Source organism: Eubalaena glacialis, chromosome 5, assembly GCF_028564815.1.
Source record: "Eubalaena glacialis isolate mEubGla1 chromosome 5, mEubGla1.1.hap2.+ XY, whole genome shotgun sequence".
Classification (NCBI taxonomy): domain Eukaryota; kingdom Metazoa; phylum Chordata; class Mammalia; order Artiodactyla; family Balaenidae; genus Eubalaena; species Eubalaena glacialis.
In genome coordinates, this window is record NC_083720.1 from 83348276 (window position 1) to 83360438 (window position 12163).

Consider the following 12163-nt stretch of genomic DNA (forward strand, 5'->3'; position numbering starts at 1 on the left):
TGTCATTAAGCAATGCTTATTCCTTTGGTAATTACTTTGTAGGGACTTAAAGATAAAACGACATGGGAATAGCAACACCAGGAAACTCTGTCCCCTAAAATGCATGTCCTATAAATTCAATCTTTAAAATTTAAATTCTGCAGCACAAAATAATTAAATACAAGAGTATATAGATGAATCTTAACCTGGAAATATACTTCTTACAAGAAACAAAGATCACAGGGCATCACCAAAATATTATTATCAGTGTGTCTAGCTCTAAGGAGCTAGTAAGGTAGACTCAATAACTAATAATTACAACAATAAAGGTCAAAAAAGTTAAATGAAAGTCATCAAGAAAATTTAGAGATTTTATTCAAAATGGGGAAAATAGAATACTTACACAGTGAAATATTCTTATAACCAAAATATAGAAAACTTCAAAAATAATTTATTCCTATTTATTAAAAAGCAATTCAAACAAAAAGCAATCCATTTAAAATACATGAAGACAAACTATTTAAAATATTTATTCTCCAAATTGGTTTATAGAATTAATGTAATTCTAATAAAATCTCAATATGATTTTTTACTTTAAAATTTAGAAAAAAATGCAATAAAATTCAGAAGGAAAAATAAGCAGAGATGTATCTTTTTTAATTTGGAAAAGTAAGGACAAAAATAAAAGGAGCACATCACATATTTAGATATACAAAGCTGTGGTTATGAGGACCAGGTGAGACTAGTATAAGACAGTCAAATATGGTGGAAAATGTGTCATATTTTTAAAACATGTGTTTGTCATGCTTTTTACCTCCCTATGCTCTTTTTGAGCTGATTGCATTTTTTCTGAATATTATTCACCATAAAGTCCAAGAGAAATTTTTATGAAAGTTATTTATGGTTTTAACTGGAGTTTATTATTATTACTATTATTTTGCATTAATTCTTAATATTCTCTCTTAATATTTAATTTTTGTCATTTTAATTACAATGAGTCTTGGCATGATCCTCTTTCAGTTGATCCTGTATGGGAGTCTCTGTGCTTCCTGCACATGGATGTCTGTTTCATTTCCCAGGTTAGGGAAGTTTTCAGCTACTATGTCTTCAAATATTTTCTCTGTCCCTTTCTCTCTCTCTTCTCCTTCTGAGACTCCTGTGATGAGAATGTTAGTACACTTGAAGTTGTCGCAAAGACCTCTTAAAATGACTTCATTTCTTTCTATTTTTTCAGTTCAGCTTTGGTGATTTCCATTACTATAACTTACAGCTCACTGATCTGTTCTTCTGTATCATCTAATCTGTTGATTCCTTACAGTGTATTTTTTATTCAAGTTATTGTATTTTTTGGGTGTGTTTAATTCTTCTTTATATCTTCTAACTGTTTGTTCAACTTCTCACTGTGTTCATCCATTCTTCTCCTGAGTTCTTTGATCATCTTTATGATCATTACCTTAAAATAAACTCTTTATCAGGTAGATTGCCTATCTCTACTTCACTTAGTTCTTCTTCTGAGGTTTTATCTTATTCCTTCCATTGCAACAAGTTCCTCTGTTGCCTCATTTTGCCTAATTTGCTGTTTTTATTTCTATGTATCTGGTAGGTTGGTTACATTTCCCAGCCTTGGGGAAGTGGCCTTTTGTAGGAGGCATCCTGTGCATCCCAGCAGCACACTTCCCTCTGGTCACCAGAACTATATACTCTAGGGGTGTCCCCTTTGTGAGCTGCATGGATCCTTCTGTTATGGAGGGCTGACTATGGTGGGTGGTCTGGTAGGTGTGGCTGGCCCCTGGTCCAGTTGGTTGCCAGACCCTGCAGAAGCTGGCAGCTGCTGGTTGGCAGGGCTGGGTCGTGAGGCTGCTCACTGCAGAATGCCACAGGGTCCTGGGGCTAATACTGACCCACTGGTGGGCAGAGCCAGGTTCTGGAATGGGTGGTTTCAGGGCTGGGGTTCACATATCTACTGTCAGCCTGCTGGTAGGTGGGCCGGTTCCTGACATGGCTGGCTATGGGTTCTGGGGTGACCCAAATCTGGTGTCAGGCCTCTGGTAGGTGGGGCTGGATCCTGGGCCACTGGCTGAGGAGCCCAAGGTGTCACAAAGCTGGTGTTGGGGGGACTTCCCTGGTGGTGCAGTGATTAAGAATCCACCTGCCAATGCAGGGGACATGGGTTCAAGCCCTTGTCCGGGAAGATCCCACATGCCGCGGAGCAACTAAGCCTGTGTGCCACAACTACTGAACCTGTGCTCTAGAGCCTGTGAGCCACAACTACTGAGCCCGCATGCCTAGAGCCCGTGCTCCGCAACAAAGAGAAGCCACCGCAATGAGAAGCCCGCACACCGCGACAAAGAGTAGCCCCTGCTCACCGCAACTAGAGGAGGCCTATGCGCAGCAATGAAGACCCAAAGCAGCCAAAAATAAATAAATAAATTAATTTTAAAAAAAAAAAGCTGGTGCTGGTGGGCAGGGCCAGGGCCCAAGTGATCTTAAGGCTGGTGCTGGCCTTTTAGTGGGTTGGCTGGGTCCTGACAAAGTAGGCTGCAGGGCTTTGGTGGTCCTGGGGCCGGTATCTGCCTGCTGATGGGCAGGGCTGGGACCCAGGGTCTCTGGCTGCAGAGACCTGGGGGGTCCCAGGTCTAGTGTCTGTGCAGTAGTATGTAGGCCCAGATCGTGGGCCCTCTGGTGGACAGGGCCATGTCCTGAGATGGCTGTGGGCTCAGGGAGTCTTAAGGCAGCCTCACCCAGTTAGTTACTTGTCCTGACGCCTCCTAGTACTGGTGCAAACAAGCTGGTGGGCAGACCAGGTCCCAATGCTAATAGGCTAGAGGGAAGATTCCAAAATGGCATTTACCAGTACCAGTGTCCGCGTGGAAGAATGAGCTCCCCAAAATGGCTGCCACCAGCGTCTTTATCTCCACGGTGAGCTTCAGTTGCCTTCTGCCTCTTCTGGAGGCTCTCCAAGATCAACTGGTGGGTCTGACCCAGGCTTCTTTCAAACTGCTTCTGCCTTGGGTCCTGGAGCATGTGAGATTTTGTGTATGTCTTTTAAGAGTGGAGTCTGTATTTCCCACAGCCCTCTGGCTCTCTGGGCACTAAGCCCCACTGGCCTTCAAAACTAAATGTTCTGGGGATTTGTCTTCCTGGTACAAGACCCCCCGGCTGGGGAGCTTAATGTGGGGCTCAGACCTCTCACTCTTTGTAGAGAACCTCTGCAATTGTAATTATCCTCCCCCTTGTGGGTCACCCATCCAGGGGTATGGCTCTTGACTATATCGTGATTCCACCTACCCCTACCCGTCTCATTGTGGTTCCTTCTTTATATCTTTAGTTGTAGAAGATCTTTTCTGCTGGTTTCCAGTCTTTGTCATCAACAGTTGCTCTGAAAATAGTTGTGATTTTGGTGTGCCTATGGGAGGAGGTGAGCTCAAGGTCTTCCTACTCCCCCATCTTGGCCAAATTCCTTTTTTTAGTAATTCTTTATGAGGGGGGTGGGACTTTGAGAGACAGTGAATTTTTTTTCAAACTATGCACAGCGTCTCCCCATGTTTCCATATGCCCTTCCTGATGATGATAGATTACTACCCTGAGAATTGTTGCCTTAGATTTCTTATCTATTAGTTATCCTTAGTTAGAAGTATTGCCTACTAGAATGTTTTGGTTTTTTTTTTTTTACCTTTTATGTGTTTTTGTGGAGATAAATGTGTGAATACCACTGATCTAAAGTGTGGCAGGAATCTTTTTAAGAATTTGATTAATTTAATCAATCAACAACAACCTCCATAATTTCCAGTTTTTATTCTGTAGATCAGAAATTTCAGTTACCAGGTTGGAATCCATTACTGCATTTCTCACCTTTCTCTAAGGCTTAGAATCCCCGTCAATGCCTACCACTGTGACTTTCCCTGCCATACCGCATCCTGCAGTTTGCTAGATTTCTCCTTGGAGAGAGAATGGAAATTATGGCAAACCAGGTTCAGAATTTGACCATCAATAACCCCCATTCCATTCCACTGGCTCTTTGATATCCCCATTTTCCCTTAGGGATATACACATTGTGAACTTGTGCTGCCTAAAGTACCCGTGTTGAGTACTGTTGAGGTTACATGCTTATCCCAAGAACAAAGGCAAATGTGGCATTTAAAGGGACTGTTTACTTCATTATAAATGTAGAGGTGACGGTTCCAAAAGCAGTTCCTTGTCAGAGTTTAATCACTAAAATCTATACGCATTATTTTCAGGTTTAATATACCTTCTTTGAGAAAAATATTATGATATAGATGAAAACACTTGAAATTTGAAGTCAAAATATGACTGGCCTTGCTGTTTACTATCTGCCTGTTAGTTACTTAATCTCCTCTGCTTGTATCTTTGATTTAAAAATGTGTGTGTACTAATGTATTACCTACCTTTAAATCCTTATAGTGATATTGGTTGCATAAAAGGAGGTGATGTATGTATGAATGCATAGTGGTTATTATTATATGTAGTAAAAGCCATGTTCCTTGGTTTGACATGAAATCAATACGATTTTATATGCTGATGTTATTTTGAACCAATATAAAGTGAAAGATTCTTATTTTCATTTACATGATCAATAAAGTTTCAAACCAATTCATTTGTAATGACACAAGACCTTAAAAGTAAAAATGTTTTTGCAACCAAGTATGCCACAGAGGTAAACATCAGGTGTTTTTATAATTAAGATAATCTGAAGTTTTTAATAAGCTGTATTACACATGGACTGCTAGCGGTGCACAATTGCTGTCATTTCTTTTATAATAGTGCTTTTAGTATTCCACTGAAACATGACCAGTGAAAGCATAATATTCTTAGTTACCATTATGAGGAGCTCTGTATATTACAGCCTCTCCACTGTGTCTGCTGTTAGCTAGAAAAATGCTGGGAGCAATAGCAGCTACTATCAACAGGGAGCCATATTAATTATTTGAAATGTGCCTCATAAGAGAAATCAGCAGAGTTTATTACAAGTCGAATATTACTTGAAACAGGAAGGTTACTCTAACTGTTATCATAATCTATGTATCGTTAACTTTCCTTGTTTAGGAAAAGAGATTAACAGCCCTGTAGCTTGCTATAGTAAATGTATAAAATACAACTGCATATTCCCATTATAGAAAGAAAGTGGTGGGTTCTGTACTTTTACCCAAACCTTCTTTATGTAAAGTAGCTTTAGAAATTGAACTCTGTAATTATGCTTTCTTGCCTTAAAATCCTAATTGCTTACTGGATTATCAGTATACAAGCTATAGCTACTTTGAGCATTAGAAAACTCTTTTGTTTTTAAGCTAGCAATTTTTTTCAGTCAGCGTAGTCCTGCAAATCAACTTTAACGCATGAGACAGAAAATGTATTACAGATATGCATGTGAGCTGGCAGAATGCTTTACAAGAAACAGAGAGTGAATCCATCTACCTGCTTTTTTATATTGTGGTTAGTTATTATTTTTTCATCAAACACAATAAGCAAGTAGGAGTAGTTTTCTACTCAAATAATAAGTAAAAAGTTTAAAATTAATCATAAAAATAAAGTATAAATTAATTAGGGTTGTAAAGTTATCTAAATAAGTGCTATTCAAAGTGTTATCTGACATAGATGCCAGTCTGCAGACCATTTATTACTGATCTGCAGTGAGATAAATGCAAAAATTAAGAGTAAATGTTTAGAAACACTTAAAGCAAATTGATAGAGTACTTAATGTCTGGTTAACAATGAAAAATGAGGACTTGTATTTTATGTCTTTGTTTTTAGTTTTTGCATTTCATTTTTCTTGTCAATCATTTTTATTGTATTTTTTAAAGTGTCACTCAACAATAAACTTGTGATTTAACAACAACAACAAAAGTAGATGGCTTATGAAGGACTGATTTAATTGGTTGATGTTTGGATGACACATAATGATTCTGTGTTTGGATAGATCTGTCTGCACTCTATAATGGTTAGTAATTCAGTGTGAAGAGAGATGTATGACATCATAAAACCAAAAAAAATGTAAAAAGACATAATTATAATATCTTAACATTTATTTTTGGGTCCACAGGACAGGCACATCATGGACAGGTACCATACATCTCTCCACCAATTCACCTTGACTCTGAGCTAGAAAGACCCCCTGTTAGAGGTGAGTTGTATTCTTTTTTTTTTTTTTTTTTTAGTTTAAAGAAAAAGAAATTTTTTCATTCTTTGTTGAAAACAATTAATTAAATTAAAGATAACTATAAATATGTATCTTACAATGCAGTGCCTATTTAAAAAACAGGAGGAAAATGGTGTGTAAGGAATAGAATAACAGAAAGAGTAAGTCTTATTTATAATAAGATGTGAAATATTGTTTTGAGAAATGTTTGTAAACCAAATAAGAAATGAGGATCCATAGTGGAAGACTAGTTGAAAACCAACCTAGATTTAGAGATTACCAGATAACCGTTACTTTTTTTCATTGGAAATTTCTTCTTCTACTATCCTTTTTTATTTTTAAATAAATTAAGATGTCTTAATCTAAATCATATTGACAGATTTATTTCCTTGCAAAGTGATATCTTATATTTTATTATTATTCCTTTTAGAAGTCATTTTATTATTAATATAATTTAGTTTTAAAGTATATAAATTAAAATTATGTATTTAAATTGATGCCATCTGTTTAAAGATTTTTAAATATAACGAGTCATACAAAATAGAAGTTAAAAGTAACATTTATCTCATAATCTAAATACAGAATTTATCTTTCTACTTTTAAAAATTAATGATTTTTAAATGTTTTATAATGTTCAAACTAATGTAATAATAGACAAACTTTTAATTTTATAAATACCAAATATCCTAAGGTTAATTTTTCAGTTTAAAGTAATATGGTATATTTTCTTTTTTTTTCAGAGGTGAACATAGCTTTATTTTTATTTTATTTTATTTTTTAAAACATCTTTATTGGAGTATAATTTCTTTACAATGGTGTGTCAGTTTCTGCTCTATAACAAAGTGAATCAGCTGTACATATACATATATCTCCATATCTCCTCCCTCCCACCCCTCCCTCCCACCCTCCTCACTTTGTCCCAGTGGCATGGTATATTTTCTTATACTTTCAATAGTATACAATAAAAGTCATTAGATCTGACTTTTATGAGCATGTTTTCTATACATACTATTTCCTCTGCCAGGAGTCTCTTACCTTTTCTTTTCTACCCAATAAGTTTCTACCAGTGTTGCAATGCTCTGCTTTACCTTCAGTTCCTCTGTTAAGCCTTCCTGTGTACTAGGCAGGAGCTATGTACATGCCTCTGTCCTCCAAATATCCCCTGCACTTGCCTCAGTTATTATACCTAAAACACTGCATTTTATTTTTCAGCTTGAATGTTCCCTTTCTCTTCTGTAAGATCCTTGAGGGCAAAGAATGTCATAATTATTATTTCTCCTCCAGCCACTGGTCTGTGCTTGGCACATAACAGGAACTCATACAGTGATTTCTGTCTAAGTGACTGAAAGTGAAGGTGACGACCTAAATTGTGAAGGATGTATCCTCATTTTTCAAGGAGAAAACTGAGCAGGGACAATAAGAGAACCTTACAAAGAGGAAGCAGAATGAACCAAAATATGTATATGTGAAAGTTGTGATATTTTTAAGGAAATGTGCTGAGTGCACAGTAAAATGGGAGCAGTTTTAGAGAAAGAGACTTGGAAGATGTAATGAGGGAGATTGTGAAGAATTCTGTGTCTCATGCCAAGGAGTTTGTATTTTATCCTGGAAAAAAATCATCAAACATTTTTAATTTTTAAAAAAATTTTCCTAAGTTAGTGGGGTGTTAACATCATAACAGAATCAGCTCTTGATATGAGAAGAGTATCTCTGAAATCAGTGTAGCTGATGAAGGATTGACAGAGGGAGGCCATTTCAGTAATCCAGGTAAAAGATGATTGGGAAATTAGTTAGGAGTGTGTTGGTGGCAATGGTAGGGTCTGAGAAGTGTTTTGAAGAGACATGGCATTGGCTGAACTAATACAGGGAAAAGAGCAGAAATGCCTCTAAGGTTTCTATATTGATTAACTACTTGGATGTTTATGACATAATTTCTCATCATGAGGAAGAGATGAATTTTAAATGGAGGCCTTGTTTTAGACATGTTAATTCTTAGTAGAATGTTGTTCCCACCAAAGATGGAGACCTATTTATGCAAGTTGGTGACTTTAATATAATTCAATTCTTCAGACATGATCCCAGTATGATTTGGGAAGAATACTATAAAGTCATGGGTGTGACAGTGTAATAATCTACTCCAAAAGTTAGTAGCTTAAAACAGGAACCATTTTTATAGTTCTCAGAGTTGGATGAATCGCATATGTGCTGACTTGACTGAGGCTGGATGTTTAGTAGTTAGCAGGCTGGTTGGATTTTCAGGGGAGGAAACTCATTCACATGTTTGGTAGTCACCTTGATGTCATCTGCAGTGATGGCCATATGACTCTCATCTTCCAGCAGGCTAGCCCCAGCTCATTCCCATTGTGACAGGATTCCCTGCAATGAGTAGGAAAGTCCCAAAGTTCAGGTATTGTTTAAGACTCTACTTGTGTCATGTTTGTTATGTCCCATTGGCCAAAGCCAGTCACATAGCCAACCCTAGACTTAAGAAATGGACTCCATCTCTTGGTGGAGGAACCACAATCCAAAGGACCATGGATACAGGAAGGAGAGGAATTTGGGCCATTTCAACCTACTGTAGCTAGGCAGATAAAGAGTAAAATAAATTTAGAATGAAATAAGACAAAAATTGAGTGATAAAATGAAGGGATTTATAGCCAATAAACTTAAACTTGGGAGTTCTAGACCTTTCTTATCTTTAATTTCCTCAACTACCACACAAAAGTTCAGAAATAAGAACTCCTCACTGTGTCTTTGTGAGGATTAAGGATGATACAGAATAGTCTGGCATCTGGTAAGCCCTAGATAATATGTAGCTATTACTATCGATACGGACTTTGGGGTTTGCTGTTGTGACATGGGAAGAGACTGGGCCTTGGAGCCAGGCAGACCTGCACGACCTTAGGCAGCTTCTGTCTATCAACTGTAAAACAAGTTTTTAAGGATGATTAAGTGAAACAGTTAGTGTCAAGTTCCTGGCAAATAACCTGACATAAACTAGACCCTGAAGAGTTAATAGGCAAGTGGGCATTATTAAGAGCTTCACTTTAAAGCGGCATCATCTTAGTAAAAGTAGTGATGGTATTGACCTGGTGAAGAATGATTTACTAGAATCCAGCAGTGATCTCTGCTTTATATCTACCTCAAATTGTGCTCTCTACCTTAGAAGAATTGTCTTGATAACTTCTAGTTCTCACATAGTTCCTCTACATGCATTGACCCAGAGACCCTCCTAAACTACTGTGATTAATGCAATTGCAGTTGTAGTCATTAGCTCATGTGCCATAGTCCTGTAATTTTCAAAAAAAAAAAAAAAATGAACATTTAATTGAATAAATAAAGAGGTTTCTATAAATCACCAAAATAACATTGCAAAAGATCTTGTGCTTTTTTTTCTTAAAACTATCTAATATTTTATTTAAAAACAAATATTGGAAATGGTAAGAGTTGGCAATATCATTGCTTTGGAACCACAAAGTATTTCCTTTCAACTTTCAACTCTCACCCCTCATCTTCATTTACTGTTTCTAATTATAGTGTACATTTTTGATATTTATGCACAGTCAAATTACACAAATGACCTGTACATTATCTATATCTATGTACAGAGAGGGAATCTCTCATGTATATTATAGGTTTTTATTTGAATTTATACAATAAGATAAATTAGGTTCTTTAAATACTTTGAAATTCTGTCTCTAATAATTTTTGTGTGATTATATAGCAGTATCCTTTGAACTACCTGAAAAACCACATTAGCTAACTATTTTTTCTATTTTTCTACTATAATTTTATACATATTGAGAAAATGAGAGCTATGTCTTGATATTCCTCTTCCCCCACTGACCTACAGTTCTCTGTATTCTCTTTCTTTCCCACCCTGTACCAATTTCCACTAGTGTACATGCATGTTCATGTTTTAGGAATTATTGCTTTATATATTAATTCCCTGTGTATTTTAGAGACTTGACTATATTTTCATAGGAAAATCATACTTAAGCTTTTTGATATCCATCAAGAGAGCAATACAAAACAATGATTAAAATGTATTAATATAGCTATCAATATTAGAACAGGGAATTTTTAGTAGAAAGTATGAATTCTCTAACATACAATTACATATCAGATTGTTTCAGGTACTTTGCCATTTTATTCTGTTCTTATCTCAAACATTTTGGATTACTTGGTACCTTTTTTTTTTTTAACAGTGATTGTGCTTTGAATATTTGAGATAGTGGACTAATTATTGGTAACTTTGGAATTGTTTTTAAACCTCTATTTAAAAAAATAATTATATAATTATTTTTCAAAAAGTATATATGTTACATTTTCATTTCTTTTTCATCCCCTTAAGTTCTATATGTAACTTATGAATCATTTTGGTTTTAATCCACATGTCACCATACTACCTCCTTTCTATTCTCTTGATTTCTTTCACTTTTGCACTCACTTTTTAGGGAAAAAATATTTTGTGAAATTGATGCATTTGTTTGTCAAAATGTATTTCTTTTTTGGTACTGTGTATTTTAATTGTGACCAACATGCTCTTAGTAACCATATGGAAAATGTAGTAACAAGTTACCAAATAACCTTGAATAAAATGTTGAAATCTATATTTCAAAATAGCTGAAGTATATAAATTCTATGGCACCTACCCCTGATAAGTAAATTTGAGAGATTCTGTTGTTTAATGTGATTATACATGGCATTTGGTCACATAATTTATGACTGTGATAACTTTATATGCATTCTTCAACTTATAGATTTTATTACTGAATAGGAGTGTAAATTCCAATAGTTTACTAGTGCATTAATGTCACAATACATTACAAGGTAATTAACCAGAGCTGCCACTATAAATAGAAAAAATAGTCACAGCCCTCACTATAAACTACTTAATAAAAATAAGATCCTGAGTCAGCATTCACCATTATAGTAATTTTTCTTCCCATATATCTCATTAATCAGGACTTTAAAAAAAAATAGTTTCATCTAGAAGCACTATTATTTTTAAACCTTTCATTATTAAAACAAGTTTGTTACAATTTTGTATTTAATTTAATGGGATTATTATATATTTCTGTATGCAAATAAGTTCTCTATGCTTTTCAGACATATTTCCCAATTTTGTGTGTTATAACTGAGATGAAAGTCTACTTTGTTATTTTTGTAGCAGATTTGTAAATCAGCGCAATGGAATTCTTAGCAGGGCTCATTAGAAGTTGCAGTTCTGAAGGACATATGTCCTCACCAAGGATCCTCTGTCCCTAACCTTTAGTTTGCTTCCTAACTACTCACAAAATACTCTACCCCAAAATCATGTCTGTATTACAGACAGAAGCACTCAGTGAAGGTGTTTGGGTGGGAATTTATTTTGGAAGCTGAATTAGAATCCTAAGCAGAGGTGAATATTGAGACTCAAATATACCAGTTGAAACTCTGTTGTTTTATTTTTGGTTTGGTTTTGTTTCATTGTTTTTCATTGTTTTTCTATACAATTTGTTGACAGTCTTAGCACTCAATGATAGAACCCTACCTATGAATTCTTCACAACATCACTAGCAATTCAATTTAGATAAGTTCCTGTCAATAACCAAGAAAAGACATTAACTTCTGAAAAATGTCCTCCATTTTATTACTAAGGATGGTATTTTGAATATTTTGCTACATAAAAATTTGCCAGTTACCAGATACATTCTGCCTTCTAATATGGTAAACCACTAGTAATAAAGCTGGTGAAAACAGTACTGTATTTATTCTGTATAGTAATGTGTATAGTCTTCCTTTAGGTAGGATCTTATGTTTGATCAGAAGTCTAATACTAAACACTAATTTATACAGTTGCTAATTGTTGACAGTTACAATTTATACTCTGAAAATAATCTAAAATATTTGGGCACATTTGGAAAACTGCATCTATTTTTTTAAACTTTTTTTTCTATAATAAAATGAGTAATATAAACATGGTTCCATTGGCAGATAATCAATGAACTAGAATAATGCCAGGCATTAAGTTTCATGTGCAAACTA

The 12163-nt window shown here is 35.4% G+C and overlaps 1 protein-coding gene across 8 annotated transcripts in view; it reads left to right on the plus strand.

Moving 5' to 3' along the window:
• Positions 1 to 12163, plus strand: part of ADGRL3 (adhesion G protein-coupled receptor L3) — an 858517-nt gene that overhangs the window by 597287 nt on the left and 249067 nt on the right. For all 8 annotated transcript variants that reach the window (XM_061192347.1, XM_061192340.1, XM_061192343.1 and 5 more), the window contains one exon: positions 6038 to 6118. In XM_061192347.1, the coding sequence (XP_061048330.1) occupies positions 6038 to 6118 (81 nt within the window). The remainder of the gene's footprint in view (positions 1 to 6037; positions 6119 to 12163) is intronic.